Raw genomic sequence first — 18,531 nt, forward strand, 5'->3', positions numbered from 1 at the left:
ATCCCATGGTGTCTATTACTAACTCTTGAATCTACTACTGTAGATGATAGCTAGTTCAGTGGGAAAACTATTTAACCAAATCCTAAATAGGTGACTCTTCTAAGAAATAAGGTTTATTAAAAATGCTTTTAATGATAAATATACTATAGGTTAATAAGAAATTATTTTTGATTGAATGTTAGAACTTACTAATCTGTAGAACATTTTTAACTTTGTTGTATCAATATAATATTTTCTGTAAATAATACTTATCTATTGATTCAAGTGGATGCTTAAAAATTAACACTAACCTCATCTGGGTTTTTTTGGATTTTGTTTATATACTTATAGTCAACAATAATAAATCAGTGGCCTGTATTACTTACATAGTGGACTGTATCAATTACTTATAATTTTTAAAATTTTAAATTCTCTCATCTATCTTAGGTAATTATTTTGAAATAAAAGCTAGTCAGTGCTCAAGTTTTGAAATCTAAAATCTTTGTTTTATTCTATCCATAAATGACTTTAATAAGTGAATTATATGACCTTCCCATGTGATTTGTCTAAATGTTCTTCACCAAAGCAGATATTCTGATATAGAAAAATTTTTGTTTCCCACCTCTTTGAATAGATCTAAGCTTGTACCTTGTTACGATGTTTTCATAGAGTATTGATAAGATGAAACTAATCTCTAAACCTTCATTCTCTGACTTTTATTAAGCTTCATATATTTAAAGATTCTACTGTAAAGGAAATAGTCTTTACTTTAGACTGTCCAGCTTTCTTAATTGAGAAATGACAATTCTTTCCTTCCAGTATGTTTCTTTGTTAGTGAGGACCTAAAAGCCAGATGCTCACCCTAATTTAATTCAATTACTAAATTCTTTGATTTTGTACTATGCATTTTGTACCTTATATATATCTAAAATTGCAAAGTTTTTCTCTTATTTCTCCAATCAGAGCCAGTAAAACTGTCCTGTGATTACATTCCACATACAACTAAATTATTTTCTTTAATAAAATGTGATTTTTTCATTTTAAAATAGGAGATTATAGGAAGACAAATAACATTTTCCTCTTTTGTCTTGTTTTCCAACTCTCCTTAGATCCTTTATGCTTCTGGGAAGGTCTACATGATATTTTTTGTTGTGATAAGCTTTTGGTTTGCTTTTTACATAGCAAGTTTGTTCTTGGGCATACTTGCTATGTCCTATGAAGAAGAAAAGCAGAAAGCTGCTGAAAAAGCTAAGAAGATTGAGCCAAAATTTCAGCAGACTTCAAAAGAACTTCAAGAAGGAGACAAAGCAGTTGAGGTATGAATTTTTCTTAATGCTTCATAGAATCAAAGAATTTGAGCTATTTCCTCAAGATCTTGGAGTATATTGCTTTCTACATGGTGCTCAGTACATGGTAAAAATATTAACAGTGATCTTGATAAGTGGGCTCACTTTTGCTACATAACATTATTTCTTCAGTGCACCATGGCAAGAGTGACCAAGAGCTTTAAATATTTCTTTAAGACAGATAAATTTTTGTTCCAAAATGTATATTACTACTGCTGATAAATGACAGATATATTATTTTTCAAACTTGACTTCTCTGAATGCAGGTTTAGTTCATTAATTCAAACTTGCTTCTGATAGTTCATCAGAATTAACTGGAAAATTTCAGTATTCAACTCAAAAGTGATACTGTCTTCCATAATTTAGAAATCATGAAGTACTAAAAGCATAGATTGAAAGTACAGTACTAAAGTTGTAAAAAGAGCAAACAAATGCACTCACTGGCTTTCTAGCTCTTTCAAGAGGAAATGCACTATACATCTTGATATAAAGAATTATTTTATCCATGGAATAACTAAATCCATGATAGTAAAACTTAATAAAGTTTTACTCTAATTTTCAATTATTTAATGTGGCTTTTGAGTTTATTTTCAGATTTTTAGCTTTATAGCAAAAGATTTAGTCTATGAATCTAAAAGTATTGACAGAAGTAACATTAAAGAAGTTGTAGAAATTATCTTTAAAAAATCAAAATTGTGCCATAAGTGTACTAAAGGAAGAGGACCCAGGAAAGCAACCATAAGTAGCTTTCTTATATTCAATCTCAGACTTCTTTCTCCGCTGGGGAGGAAGAGGTTTAGCCCAGGCTCCTAACACCCCTACCTGGAGCTGTTGAAGTATATGGTGGGCAGGAGTCAAGTGACCTGGGGTAGGATACATTCCTTGTCTCTTCCAGGTGTTGCTCCCTTCCCCTGCATTGTAAAGAACCCTTTTGCCTGGGAGCTCGGTCTTTGGGGAGCTCTGGGCCCAAAGTGGCCACAGTCAAGTTGAATTCTCCTTGACTGGAGTGGCTTAGTTACAGGACTTCACTTGGGAGGAGGTGTCATGCCCTGTCTCCTTTTCCATTCTTTTAGATTTGTTACTATTTTGCACTCTCAACACCTGCTTATAAAGATTATCTACACTGGAGAAAAAAAAAAAAAAGAAACAACTTGATGGCAAAAGGACAGATTCAGGGAGCAGACAAAGGATAGAAAAGAGCTATACTAACACCCTGTCATATGAAGAGGGTAAAAAGAGATGGGGAAAAGTAAAGAGCTAAGATACACTCTGGCACTAAGTGGAATGTGTAGTAAGGCTGGCTAAGAGGTTTATTAATATCAAAGGTAACTTCTGGGTCAAAAGGGGGTAAAATGTTAACTTCTCTCTATATAAAACTATTAAGTCATCATCAATAAAGACGCTCTAGAGAAGTAGTTCTACTGAAAATGTGGGAACTGAAGAACATAATGTAGGATCACACCAAATTCAAAGTTATTGATAGATACTGTGTCTACATGGTTCATAACATGCATACCATTGAAACAAGAAGCAATTATAGACAGTATGAAGAAAACATGTATAAAAAGGAGCTATTGAGTGTAGCCATTATATCATCCATGAGAAAGTCACAGAAAAGATTACAAAAGATTTCTGTCTCTAGAAATGAGTGTGGGGTCCTTCTGATTGAATGATTATGGTCTGAATGGTATTTGAATGTGTAATTTGTTTTGAAGTGGTTTTTCAAATGTCAAGGACTACACACAAATGTATCCTAGAGCACAATACTTCTCTTATGCCAAGATGAGATGCCCTATTAACTCTGCTTAGGAAGAACTTGTATTATTTCCCAATTTCTTAGTATCTCCATTCATTTGGCTGCTTTGGGTCACATGAAGCCTTTCTGGTTTTAATTAAAATCTTTCAATTGTAAAGGATTTCTTTTCCTGGAAGAACACTAGAACATTTTGTCATGAAAAACTTTTTTGGGAAGTAAAAGCGAAGGTCATTTTCACAAGATTTACTTTCTTTTCCTTTTTTATTTATACATAAGAAAATGCTGGAAAGAGAATTTAAAATGGAACATACTGAGGACCTATAGGTGACTGATCTGATTTAAGACTAATCAGATTCTAATTCTGAGGTTGGAATTACTGGGAGATTATTTAGATGCTCCATATTCTCACATTGTAGGAAAGCAGTAGATCATATTGGCTAAAAGCACAGTTTTGCAGTCAGATAACTATAGATTTCAGTCTGTTTTAGCCACTTAATAGATGTATGATATTTGCCAAGTCTGTTAACTTTTCTGAACTTCAGCTTCTTTGGCTGTAAGATGTATATAATTGTAGTATCTGTCTCATGTTGATGCGAGATTCAAATGAAATAAATTCTTGTAAAGCAGTTGGCAGTGCTTAGAGTATACTGAGCAACTGAAAAAAATGTTAATAGCTAATTATAGGAAACACAAGAATGCACAGCAGTACCTAATGGAGAATACTCCATCAACATAAAACTCTTAAGTCTTTGACTATATCTCCCTTTTTAGGGCAATTAAAATAATAATAACAATAATAGCAATAATAGTATATATAATGTTTATTGAGTGTCGACTATGTTCCAGACATATGATAAGCATCTTCATGATCTTCAAATTTTATCTTTATTGAGGAGTTCTGTTGGAAAGTTTGACCTGTATTTATTGGTGTCTGATTTCTCAACACTTTACTTCATTTTTTACCACTTTATTTTCCTGGAGGCTCAATGCTGAAACTATATTATTCCATCAATTGCACAGTTGGCAGATGAAACTTTCTTAAGAATTGCCAGTCATGGGACACCTGGGTGGCTCAGTGAGTTAAGCCTCTGCCTTCAGCTCGGGTCATGATCTCAGGGTCCTGGGATAGAGCCCCGCTTTGGACTCTCTGCTTAGTGGGGAGCCTGCTTCCCCCTCTCTCTGCCTGCCTCTTTGCCTACTTGTGATTTCTCTCTCTCTCTGTCAAATAAATAAAATCTTTAAAAAAAAAATTGCCAGTCACTGTCCAAACCTCAAGAAGAGAATCAGATATATACAACTGTAGGAATATAAATATTTTTGAAAACATTTTCCCATCTAAAATGATATCCTTATAGCTCATCTCTCTAATTAAATAAAACATTATTGACAATCTACTATATGCTAGGCATTATACTAAGCATTGGAGATTTTAAAATGTTAATAAATACAAATATAGTATCTATCTTCATGAAGCTAATGGTCTAATGGGGAGATAGACCATAAAATTATCATAAACATAAAATTGTACCTCTCCGACTACCAGACATTATGTGTTTCCTGATGTTATGGAATGGGAGACATAAAACACCACATACAATATATTCTTGCCATAATCTGAGAAAGCCTAGTAAGCCTCTAGATCTGTCTTTTTCTAGAGACTATAAGAAAAGAACACAGGGGCACCTGGGTGGCTCAGTGGGTTAAATCCTCTGCCTTCAGCTCAGGTTATGATCTCAGGGTCCTGGGATAGAGCCCTGCTTTGGACTCTCTGCTCAGCGGGGAGCCTGCTTCTCTCTCTCTCTGCCTGCCTCTCTGCCTACTTGTGATCTCTGTCTGTCATATAAATAAATAAAATCTTAAAAAAAAAAAAAAGAAAAGAACACATTAAATTACCCTAAAAGGACACAATATATCAAATCAAGAATGTGGAAAATTCTACAGTTATAAGTGATCCATTACCATCAACAAGTAAATCACAATAGAAAAAATAAAGTCACAAGATAATCAGTAGGCCTGTGAACAAAATGCAATATGGGGATCTTTTTTTGTATTTGATTGGAACAAATAAACTATAATAGAAAGTTTCTGAGCAATGAAAGGAAACGGAGCATGGTCTGAGTATTGGATAATATTAAGGAATTACTAATTTTCTGATTGTGATCTTAATATTGTGATTGTGTCTTAAAAAGTTTATTCTAAGAACTATACGATGTCTGAAATATTTTAAATAAAGTGGGGTGAGTAATACATGAGAAGTGAAGAGTATAATATTATTAAATTTTAAGGCTGGATATTGGGTACCTGTTGATTCACTGTATTATTCTCTTCTAAAAATAAATAAATGAAACTGTAGCAAGTGCTCGAAAAGTGAGAAACATGATGTTTTGGGAGCCTATAATAAAGGATTTCCCTGAGTAATAACAGGGTTTTCTGAGGAACTGATGCTTGAACCAAGATCTAAAGAATGAGTGCATGCCATGTAGGGGGAAGGAACAGAGTGAGTCAGGATTAAAAAGCCCAGTGTAGCTGCCATAGAGAAAGCAAATGTGGCAAAGCAAAACTTTGGATATGCCCTTATTAGCTCTTAAACTTCCAAACAGATTACTGAGTCAGGATCTTCTTAATTTGCATTATAAAATGGTTCTGTCCTTAGTAGTTGGCCAACTTGTGGGCGTTCATTCAATATTTTTAAGAGCTCCATTTAGGTATATTATATTACTAGACCAATATGTAGTTTATTCACTTTATATTCTAAAATATATCCACAGTTCAAGCCAAACAAGGAGAGATTAAATATGACTACATCAACAATAACATAATTACTGTCCTCACTCTACCCACTTCACACAGATGATTATCTTGACTAAATTCCTTGACTAAATCACCTTGGGGTGATTCCATCCGACATTGTCACTATCAGAAACATCTCTAGGAGAAGCAATTCCTTTATACTAGTGGAAGGACTAGTGGAAGGTATTCAGTATATCACAAAGTATCATCTTCATGAAGATAAACCTGGGAAATCCCTGTTAGACTTTAATAACAGAACAATTATGCTTCTGTTGGTTTTTGACTCATAGAAATTTGAAACTGTATAAATTATAACTTATTTTATGTTTATGTTAGTCACCATACTATAACTTACATTTTATGTAACCTTGTAAGTCAGTTAAAAAATAGTTTCTGGAGTAAGTTTAGTTAAGGTAAATAAATTAACCTTATATCCTGAGTTTTTAGCTTACTTTTTCAGAAAAAAAAAATTAGTAATGAGGGAACAGAGATCAGTAAACCTGAAGAATCTGTCATTTTCATGGTGGAATCAGTATATAGTAGAGTTGGTTTTTACCTCCTCTGACTCTAGTATTTATGAAATTAGAGGGAACTTGACTGATACTGAATGAGATAAATATGATGATTCCTTGACATCTGTTATGCTACTTCGGGAAGACTAGAGCAGAACCTGCCAACTGCGTTGTGCTGGGTATCAGTTATCATTGAGATCCGACCACTGATTCCTTCAGTGTTAGTGAAGCAGCACCCCCATCCCACTTACCTCCATTCTAGAGCAGCCTGGCCTATTCAAATTTATTTACCCTTTATTTCACCTATTTAGCTACACCTATTTACTAAGTTAACAAACATAGCAATTTCATTCTCTTGTGTGTCAAATATAAAAACTGTTGGGAACCCTGTGGTGTAATATAATCTACCCATTGTCAGGTTTTTTTTTTTCTTTTGTGTGTGCCCGCGTGCATGCACACACACACATAGATTTCTGTCTCTAGAAATGAGTGTGGGGTCCTTCTGGGGAGGGGCAGAGGTAGAGGCAGAGAGGGAATCTTAAGCAAGCTTCACACCCAGTGCAGAGCCCAGTAAAGAGCTTGATCTCACGACCCTGAGATCATGACCTGAGCCGAAATCAAGAGTTGGACACTTAACTGGCTGAGCCACCCAGGTGTCCCACCATTGTCAGTTTCTTAGAGTTTAAATTCAAATATAAATTATATTCTTGGTCACTAGAAGCACCTGATCTCTATTTGTGATAACTATAATGGTATAGAAGTTGAGACATCTACATCAAACCCTAGGAATGTGTTTCCAGAGCAAGGCTTCTTTCGAACTCTGTGTAACCACATTGGTAAAATAGAGTATCTTAAAACCATTACTCAAGTGACAAGACAAAAAGAAGAGATTCCTTTATGGAATTTTCAGATATGTTTTAGCCAAAACAACTCTTTTAAATCCATTCTTTTACCTCATACTATTCAAGTTTATTTCATTACCACAGAGCCAAATAATTTTTATTTTATCAAGAGTTTTCAAAGTTATAAAATACCTTCAAGGAAAAATGTAAGGTGTTTGAGAAATACTATTCAGTAGCATGTTTGCCAACTGGATATTTTGCAGTGATCCTAAAGTATACATTGAATGGTTTATCAAATATGAATAATGAATCGCTTCTCAGATTTTTGGGTAAGATCAAGTGCAAATATGAGTAATAAAAACAGTATTCTCTGATTTCCTACTTTTATAGTTGATCTCATTGTATGAAATGATTTTTTTGAGTTGCAAGATAATACACATTCATTACCAAAAAATACTAAATCAGTTTAATACTGCCTATAGTGTAAAGACTAGCACATGATGAAACCCAAAAAGATTTCTGGAAGTAAGAATCAGCATTTTAAAGAAGATTATAAACCTTCTTATAGTTATAGTCTTGTATCTACAAAAGGCAGAAGCCAGCACTGGACTCATCTAATTTCTTTTTAGACCAAGACCACACAAATAGAAATGAAGAAAAGATCACCAACTTCTATGATCACTTCTTTGAATATGTTGGATGATGCTACTGCTGCTATCAGACATGAGGAAGGTAAAGTAAAAAAATAGACACTCTGAAAGGTAAAATTGGTAAGACTCACTTTTAAAGTAATCCTGCAATTTCTTTAGAATTGCAGATGATAACAAAAATTTAAGGAATAACATAAGAATATTAAAATGAGCAATTCCATACACATGGTATTTTAAACATCAGTATTTTAGACATTCTTATCACTCACCAAAGAGTACTAAGAAATTTTCTTTAACATTGAAAGCAACAAAGAAGTATTAACTTATAACTAAAAATAGAGGTTGGATAATATAACAATCATATATTAAGATCTTTTTCAATATATAACCAGTAATTCATTATCATGGAGAATATTAAAAGATATTATTTTGTAAAGCATAAAAATCTAGAAATTCTAAATCATAATACTTAACTTTATTCCATATTTGTTTTCTTGAGAGAAAGTCCTATGATTTGCTTCTAATACACAGTTTATCTCATTTTGTTTTTCTAACTCAGCAAGCATGAACAAAATAAAGGAAATTTGCTTTGCTCTGCTTTTTATTAGTACAGAATATTTTTATTTGCTTATTCCAAATCAGAAGTCTAGTTTTAAACATCTCTTTGCATGCAAAAGTCAAAATATTTTATCAGTTAGAACTTAAACAATTTGCTAATCTTTAACTTTTTTATTCCTTCATTTCAGAACCCGAAAAATCCAGGAAGAGATGCCCATTGTGTTGGCATAGATTTGCTAAAACTTTCTTGATCTGGAATTGTTCTCCCTGTTGGTTAAAATTGAAAGAGTTTATCCATATGATTATAATGGACCCATTTACTGATCTTGTCCTTACCATATGCATAATTCTAAACATATGTTTTTTGGCCTTGGAATGTTATCCAATGAGTGAAGAAACCAACAATGTTCTTAGCATTGGAAACCTGGTAAGGCTCTTGTACCTCATTTTCATTTATGACTTCAACTTTTCTTTAGTTATCATTACCCCATTATTTTATTTTACTTTATAACTCCAGTATGTTGCAAATGCATTATATGAATAGTAGATGAAGTATTATGTTCATACTTCCACAACTGATCACCCCCAGCCCTGCTTTGTAAGTGTCCTTCTCATTGAATAAGTTTGTAGCTGAAGCTTAAAATTCTGGCATTTAAGTTTGAGATTTTAGTCAGTTGCTTGGCAGTTAGGTTAAATGGAAATATTATTTATTTCTTCTCCCTTCCCAAACATATCCTGGTATATACCATATATATATATATCTATATGTGTGTGTGTGTGTGTGTGTGTGTGTGTATTGTGTGTGTGTGTGTGTGTGTGTGTGCCATAGCTCCATAGAACAGAGCTGGGCAGAGGTGAAATAACAAATGCAAGCTCCTCATTGACCCCTGAACTCTGAATCCTGACTACAACTGCACCTGCCCTGTCTGCTCTAGCCACCTGTCTTTGGCTTGATGGGAACTTATCCTTTTTTTATCAACACAATGCAAAAAGCAAAACAGATTTCTGTGAGTTTAAAAACAAGTCATGTTCAAGAAAATATACAATGTTCAATTTTCTTTGCTTTTATGATGGTGGTTGTTTGTTGCTTGGTATTAGTATAAATGGCCAAACTGCTACCCATTTTGAATTATATATTTACTTGGTACCAATTCAACAATTTAGTCATTTCTGCCAGTATAGTTTTCAAGAGACAGTGTTCGTAGGTTTACTTTTTTTTTCCCTTGGTTCACATATGCACTTTTTAAATTCTTTCACAGTTTAAAAAATTAAATATCTTATCATATATTCCATATCCCAAAAAAAACTATTTGAAATGAAAAGATTTTCATCTTTAAATATTCTTTTGTTGTCTTTCAAGACAGTTTTTATTAAATATTTGAAGATTCTGTATACAGTGTTTGACGTTAGACTTAAATTAAAAATGTTTGAGTCTGTCCTTATAGACTCCAAAACTAATCAGCTCTTGAGAGAGGAACTGTGAAGAATATGGCAGTGAAAAGTTATAGTTTTTGTGTATGAGGTTCTGATATTGTAATTGGAAGCATATTCTCATCTGCGTGTTTTGTTTCTGTTTAGATTTTTATTGGAATTTTCACAGCAGAAATGATTTTGAAAATCATTGCAATGCATCCATATGGGTATTTTCAAGTAGGTTGGAACATTTTTGATAGCCTGATTGTGTTCCATGGTTTAGCAGAACTTTATCTAGCAAATATTCATGGAGTGGCTCTTTTTCGAACATTCAGGGTGGTAAGTAGGATCCAAGATCTCAATTTTATTTTATGAAAATTTATCTCAGCCTCCTCAGACACAACATGGGAAGAATAGTAATACTTATCCCACTGGGGTATTTGAAATAATAAATTAATTAATTTTTATGTAAAGAGCTTAGAAGGTGTCCCAAGGAAGAATAAGCATTTTCCTGTCATTTGACCAAAACCTCAAAGGAAATAAGCTACATATGTAGCAAATTTGAGGTATAGTTTTAGGAAGCAGGACCAGAGTTACTGGTCAGTTGTGAGGAGCAGGATAATGTGGAGTCCCAGAAGCAGAATGCCAGTGTATAACTAAGGAACTAGAATGAGGTGAGTATTTCTGAATGTAGAGTTAGAAAACGTTATAAAAGACCAGAAAGGCCAGGGAATGTTATTATGAAAATCTTTAAGTCAGAATTGCTATATGCCTGTAATGTAGGATAGTAGTAAGAATCCGAAAACTACCCAAGGAAATAATGTTATTAGAATATATATGGGAATGTTACATACTTGATAAGTAATATATTCTCATAAGAAGTTGCAGGAATGTAGCAGGAATCAAGTACAATTAAGTAGATTTGATCTTATCCAAATAATTCTTCAGAACACTGACTTATGTCCTCATCTGTACATTTTTCTAGTCAGTAAGATAAACATATGCAAGATGTACCTATCAAATTTATGGATGAAACAAGACTGGTAAATACCAAAAAAGGATAATAAGAGATAGTATCAAGGTATCTGAAATGCTGGTGTGGATTGAATATAAATGATTCAGTTTTACATGGATTAATGTGAAACCCTACTCTTGAGTCCAGAAAGACAACTATATACTAGAAAAAGTTGGGGAAGGTATAACATATATAAAAGGGGTTGTTTCAGTTTAAGATGACTAAGTTCACTGTAATATGGTGGCTAAAATTTTAAGGTAATCCTATCCTGTATCAATAGAAATAAAAAAATCTAGTGAAAACAAGAGAAATATCCAGACTAAACTAAACAGACTGCTGTGTTTGGTTTCTGATATGTTACTTTAAAGGAAAATACATAATAGAAAATTCAGTGGAATTTAATGGGACCTAACAGACTTTTTTCAATATCATCCATATGTCAGACTGTGGGAGAATTTCCTGTGTTATGAAAAGCGAAACAAAGAATGGATAGTTGCCCTATGAGATATTAAAACATAAAACTAGAATAATTATAATCACATAATAGTGAATGGAAATTGACAGATCAACAGAAGAAGATATGTATGGATCTAGTGTAAAAAATATAGAATATATATGATGTATTAAGAATTGTATAAAATGAATTTTCAGTAATTAGTATTAATAATACTTAAAACTGAGTATTACATTAAAGACTACATATGTATGTGTATAATGCTGATAAAAATCTTAAATGTACATCGTAACAAATAGTGACCACGTTTTTCGTTGTTTCTTATTTTTGTTGTTTCTGGCATTGCTGTATTAGTTGAGAATTTTCAAGTTGGCAAAATACTGGCCAACGTTTAAGATTCTGATGCAGATTCTTAATATCTCCTTGGTGGCCTTGAAAGACTTGGTCCTGCTGTTGTTCACATTCACATTCTTTTCTGCTGTGGTTGGCCTGAAGCTGTTTGGTATGAGTTATGAAGCATGTGTCTGCAACATAGACAAAGACTGTCGTCTCCCACGTTGGCACATGCATGACTTCTTCCACTCCTACCTGAATGTGTTCCGGATTCTCTGTGGAGAGTGGATAGAGACTTTATGGGATTGCTTTAAGATAGCTGGCCAATTCGGTTGTATTCCATTTTACATGATGGTCATTTTAATTGGAAACTTATTGGTAAGTAATCCATGCTTTTAAATTTTTCTTGAAAAACTGATGTAATGTAGTCTGGTATTTTCATGATGTCTGTTAACTGTGTTGTCTGATATGGTGACCTCTAGCCACATGTGACTGTTGGTCACTTGAAATACAGAAGTTCAATCTGAGATGTGCTGCAAGTGGAAATATGCACTGGATTTGAAGTCTTAATCTCAAAAAAGAGTGTAAATTATTTTATTAGTAATTTTTAAATTGAATGAATTTTAAAATGATGGCATTTTTAATGTATTTAGTTAAATAAAATGTTAGTAAAATTAACTTCACCTGTTTTTATTTATGCTCTTAATGTGGCTACTAGAAAGTTGCAGAGGTGACATGCATCATATTTCTCTTGGATAACACTGCTGCATAACCTTGCTACTCAAGTAGCATTGGCATCATGTAGGAGGTAGTTATCAGTGAAGATTTTAGACCCCATCCCAGACCTATGGAAGTAGAATCTACATTTTAACAATAACCCCAGATTTTTATATGCACATTAAATTTTAAGAAACACTTAAATGTAACACTGGTTGTCAAACTTGGCTGTACATTGGAATAACCTGGGGAATTAATAAAACTATAGAATGCCCTGGATCCATTCCCAGAGATTTTTATTTTATTGTTTTGTGGACATAGGCTGGCCATCAGGATTTTTTTAAAGGTTTCATTTGATTAAATTGTAGCAAAGTTTGAAAGTCATTGGTTTATTAAACTATTGTGCATTAACTAAAAGGTAAAGTTATCACTTTTAACTACCCAGTGATTGAACTGTTGTTACATGGATTGAATAAGTAGCTTTTACTTCTTCCAAGAAAAGGGACTGGCTTATAGAAGAAAACTGCTCTTACAGGAAGAAAAAATAAGGATTCACCATTTGGTTTTTATTCATAAAATCATAGAGATCAAATAGATTCTCCAAGACTGAAAAAAAAAATCACGTTAGACTCCATTGTATCTATTGGTGCCCTTCCTCATTGCTTCTATTTCCCCTTGGTTATAACCCTGTCCACGTATCACTGCTGTCATTATGTTTAATTGTTGATTTACTTGTCTCAACCTTCCTTATTAAACTAAGCTCCATAAAGGAAAGGATTGGGACTATTCTCTATATCATCAAAGCCTAGAACAGGGCTCAACCTTTAAAAATATTTCAATGACCTCTGCCTCTATAGCTATTGGTACACTTTCAATTTCCACTGACATAACCCTATTCTTACTGGTTGGGGGGAAAAAAAAACCAACATACATACCAGCATGCCTAATTAAAAATGTCAGAGATAGATTTCACTTCAGTTGTGGTATAACACATATGTGCAAACAAGGTCATTAGAGACAGATCTTTGTATATCTCACATCTGTCTTCTGTATGCCCCTTGCTGGCTAGTAGCTTCTGTTTTATCAAGATGGCTGCTGCAGTCTGAAGCTTCATGTGTTCATATCATGTCAAGTTTAATAGAAAAGAAATTCCTGTTTCATTCCTGGAAAGCACAGCAAATTTCTCCTCATATCTTACTAGCTCTGAGTCACATGTCTATTTGTAAACCAATCTCTATTGCTCAGGGTATGGAATACATTTATTATTTATTGTGCAGAGCGTAGAATGTATTAACATATTATTATGTCAAGCTACTCAGAATCCTGTCCTGGAGCTGGAGTTGGCATCATTCCAGAGCCAAATCATACAACTGATAATAAGGGTGATTTCCCAAATGAAATGTAAGTTTCTGTTCCCAAAAGGAAAGGCCATGGTTGATGGCCATTGACTTAAATAACACATACACATACATACACACTCACAAACACACACACTTCACAAAAAAAAAAAAAATGCTGAGGCAATTATATAATTGTACTTCTGTTTCTTTGTTTTTGAATTCCACTCTGTTTCTTATTTTTCTCATTCCTACTGATCAGAAACTTGAAGTCAATAGGCAGAGGGATTTCAGGGTAAAATGGAGTTATAAGAGCCCCCATTTCTAATTGATCTGTCATCATATTGCTTGGCTTGCTGAATCTTTTAAACTTTATTCCCCTCAACAGTCATCCATGTGGGGGACATCATGATAATAATAACAACACTACAGTAAATACAAGGGAAAAAAAGCAAGGAGAGAATCTGTAAGGCTTCAGATCTTTTCCCCTGTACTTCCGACTTGTTGCATTATAGCACTGTAATTTCACATCAAAATTCATGTAAAAAGAAGTGTTTCTCATTTTTAAAATTTAACTTTATCTCATTTACCCAACAAAATTCCAACAGTGACTCAGCCATAAGTGGAAACCTTAAAACATTATCATATAAAAAGCCAGTGTTTGAGTGACTTTTAAATAGTTATATGTAGTGTTGAGTTGTAGAAAAAAGGGTTCAGATCCAAGAAAACATGGGTTCAAATTCCAGTTGTATCATTTACTAATTAAATGGCTTTGTGCACGTTACTCAGGCTCCTTAAACCTGCAATCTCTAATAGGAGAATCCTTAAATGGTTATTGTAACTTAAATTATATTAGCTAGCACTCTATAAATATTCATAAATATTTACTTTTTTATAATTATAACTCCCACATCTATAGAATTTTGTTAATTAAACATTATTTAGAAGTTTTAGTTATGCAAACTTTCCAAGTGTTTTTACTTGCAAGTTAAGTAGTTGCCACCAAGTGAATTGTGGTCTCTAGTTGAGGACTAGAAACATAAAAAGAAAAGAAATAGAAAACAATATAAAATGCAGTTGTTTTTTAAAAATAAAAAATTGATGATAAATATGTATGTTGCTCTACATGTTTATATATTCCCAGATTAAATATATGTTATGGTACAATTGCAACAATACTAAAATAGAACCTTCATACATGTTAAATTCTTTGATTACTAATGAAATAATTACTTGTACTTTAAAAATACTTGAAAAATGCTTGCAAAATACTTAAAAAGTACTTGAAAAATAATAAATAAATCTTGAATCATCCTTCTCTTCCATACTACTTTATTTTGATAAGAGTTGCTCAATTCTTACCTAACAGATAGACATCCTTGAGGTAAAAGGAAGGGCAAATTTCAGGGGAGACATTTAAATGTTTTGTTTTATGTACATTATGTCATCTTTTGTTTTCCAGTACAAAAACAAAAAAAAATTTTGAATCTCTTTATAAAAACACTGTGACTAGAACAAAGTTACTCTATACTTATGTAATATAATCTTTGTGTCTCCCCCTTCCTTCTTTATTAATGCTCAAATAAGAAGTAGTCAATCTGGTATAGTTTGGTAATTTACACGTTCTGTTTTTCTTTTTTAATTCTTTAAAAGACTATTTTTAATTCAGAGCACACTTGAACAATACAGTTGCATCTTGTAGTATTGCAAAATTTTTCTTTATACCGTAGTTCAGAGCATTTTGAATTTTGTTGTTAGCCTTTTAACATTTTCACTGTAAGTGTAAATCTGTAGGTATTGTGTGTGTGCTATGTGTGTTTAAGATACAAGAAATCTTAGATTGTAAGCTTTTAAAAATACAACTATTGTAGCAAAATTTTTCCTTGTCCAAATCCTGTCACAAAATCTATTCTTTCATTTATTCTATAATTAATTTTTTCAACAAATATGTATTTATCACTTATTTTGTGCCTAGCACTGTGCTAATTGTCTACTTAAGAGAAAACTTGGTTCCTGCTCACATGAAGCTTATAGTCATGAAATTCTCACCTAACATCCTTTCCTTATTTCTCGCCATGCCTAATAACCAAAGGAAGGAAAAGAAACAACCAACAACCTTAAATTATATTTAGTGTTGCCCTTTTAACATCCTGAACTCATTGTCTCTTAAGAATGATAGGAATCCTAATAATGTAATTTATACAAGGGCCATAGAGCCCCTGCCCATATCTGTAAGGAAAATGTATATTAGTATACACATATATGTGTATACACACATACACATATATATGTATAGTCTTTTTTTTTTTTCAATTTCGTTTCAGCGTAACAGTATTCATTGTTTTTGTACCACACCCAGTGCTCCACGCAATACGTGCCCTCCCCAATACCCACCACCTGGTTCCCCCAACCTCCCACACCCGCCCCTCAAAACCCTCAGGTTGTTTTTCAGTGTCCATAGTCTCTCATGGTTCACCTCCCCTTCCAATTTCCTTCAACTCCCTTCTCCTCTCCATCTCCCCATATATTCTTAAATATAATTCACGTCATTTGAACTTGCCCATTAAAAGCAATATGTAAAACATAAAGGAAATTAAATCATAAAAAGCTCAAATATCCAAAAAGAGGCAGATAAACTTCCATAACAAACAAGATACTCAAATTATTATTTTAAGTCTAAGAGAATTAGCGATATAAATCTCCAACTCTAAACTCCAAAAATATTATCTATGTCCTACAATTACAAAGAAGATAAAAATATGATTCTCTAGAAACTAAGTGTGGCTTGATCATATCTTTCAGTGATAATAAAGGTCAAAATACACACTTCCTTGAGTTTAAATAACTTACAACTATTAGGTATGATTCTTCCATCACTCATCTCTTTATCTAATCAAATTTATTACTACAAAGAATTAATTAACCTACTCATTGCCTGTGCTAGCATGTCACAAGAAAATTTAGATGCAGGCTTCAGAACCAGGAATAGCTCTTTCCCCATGATACTCCTTGTGGGTTTGCAGAACCCATGGAGATGTCGTACATCTTCCTGGGATAGAGCTGAAATAGTCCGCCACCTGAAGAGGCAGCCTGTTTTCTCATTTTGGAAGAGGTAGCCTGGCTCAATGAAGGAAAACAAGCTTTGGAATGAGGCAGACTCAAGTCCAATCTGTGTGACCTGAGATATTTGACACCTATAAGCCTTGCCTTTTTCATCTATAAAAGAGAAACAAATGATATGTCATAGAATGTTGTGACCCTAAAACAAGTTCTGGCCATACAAAGTCTTAGCACTGAACTGAATAGCCTAAACAGCATTAGAGTTTGTTTGCAAATCTCAGGTCAACTTTTTAAAAAAGATGTTTATTGTTTAGATGGAAACACAAAGTGAGATAAGCTTAACCTCATTTACTTCCTCATTTAGATAATTTACCTGTTTCTGGCATTGGTGAGCTCATTTAGTTCATACAACCCTGCAGCAACTGAAGAGAATGACGAAGCAAAAAATCTCCAGCGTGCAGTGGCGAAGATTCAGAAAAGAATAAACTATCTGATTTCTAAAATATTTTGCAAAAACCAAAATGTCTCAAAGGAGACAATGGACCATGTAAATGCTGTATATGTTAAAGAGAATATTTCTGACCATACCCTTTCCGAATTAAGCAACACTCAAGAGTTCCTCAAGGATAAGGAAAAAAGCAGTAGCACAGAGAAAAACACAATGACTGAAAACGAGAGTCAATCACTTATCCCCAGTCCTAGTGCCTCAGAAACTGTACCAATTGCTTCAGGAGAATCTGATATAGAAAATCTGGATAATAAGGAGGTTCAAAGCAAGTCAGGTGATGGGAACAGCAAAGAGGTAAGTTGTTTGAATATTCTGATTGCTTATTGTTGATTTATGGCATTATTGGTAAGAGAGTGGATTAGTGTTGAAGTTACAGTTGGAGAAGCCAGTCAGTCCTAGCTACTGCACTCCTTGCTCCTGATTGTACACTCTTGAATAAGTTAATTGTCTAAACTTCAGTTTCCTTGTCTATAAATTCAGATAAAATTGAATCTATTTCTTAGGGAGGATAAGACTAAGAAAAATAGTTCAGCGGTCCATAGAACAATGCCCAGTCTATAGTGAACACTTGGTAAAATAAGATAATATAATTACAAAATTCAGTAAATCAATAAGCAGGCAGCATGGGATGATGTAAAGCATATTGAAGAAAGTTAAGTTTTCAAAATCAATGTGTATTATCGGAGAAATCAAACTCTCCTAGGCATTATCATCTTTGAAATGTGACACTGGACTACAGTAGGGCTAAAATACTTTCCTACTTGCTAAAATTCTAGGGTTCTTATCACTTTATTTCTGCAACAGTTACTATAACATACATAATTGAGCTGGACTAAAAGGATAAAGAAAACTCACCAGCTTGAATTGTGAACAGTGTGTAGCTTTATCAATTCTGGGACAAACAAAACAAAACGGAAAAGCAATGACAACAAAAAAACCTGACACATTCAAAGAAACGTAGATATTGCTGTTAACTTAGCTTCTAAAGTGTACAACCTACTGGACTCAATCTTAGTGTCTTCATGTGTAAGCACTATATCTTAGTAGGAGATGTAATTTAATGGAAAGCTACATCTACAGAGATCACGTCTTCTCTCTGAGCTTGTATTGTACCTTGGTAGAGAGGTGTTTGCATTGTACCATCTCAGATCACTCACAGGCACTGGGGAGGGAAGACAATGTCTCTTTCCACATCCCCAAAAAAGTCTCTGGCACCATCTTGTCTCCTGTATCTCTTCCAGCTTGGCACCTGTTCTGCAGT

The 18,531-nt window shown here is 33.5% G+C and overlaps 1 protein-coding gene across 1 annotated transcript in view; it reads left to right on the top strand.

Annotated features, from left to right (window-relative positions):
• SCN7A (sodium voltage-gated channel alpha subunit 7) overlaps positions 1-18,531 on the top strand; it is a gene marked incomplete at both ends in the record, with an annotated part of 60,012 nt that overhangs the window by 21,939 nt on the left and 19,542 nt on the right. The window contains 6 exons of the mRNA XM_080799351.1: positions 1,089-1,295; positions 7,855-7,957; positions 8,622-8,860; positions 10,012-10,185; positions 11,670-12,026; positions 17,127-17,564. Of these exons, the coding sequence (XP_080655477.1) occupies positions 1,089-1,295; positions 7,855-7,957; positions 8,622-8,860; positions 10,012-10,185; positions 11,670-12,026; positions 17,127-17,564 (1,518 nt within the window). The remainder of the gene's footprint in view (positions 1-1,088; positions 1,296-7,854; positions 7,958-8,621; positions 8,861-10,011; positions 10,186-11,669; positions 12,027-17,126; positions 17,565-18,531) is intronic.

This window comes from Martes martes (genome assembly GCF_963455335.1).
Source record: "Martes martes genome assembly, chromosome: 3".
NCBI classification, from domain to species: Eukaryota; Metazoa; Chordata; class Mammalia; order Carnivora; family Mustelidae; genus Martes; species Martes martes.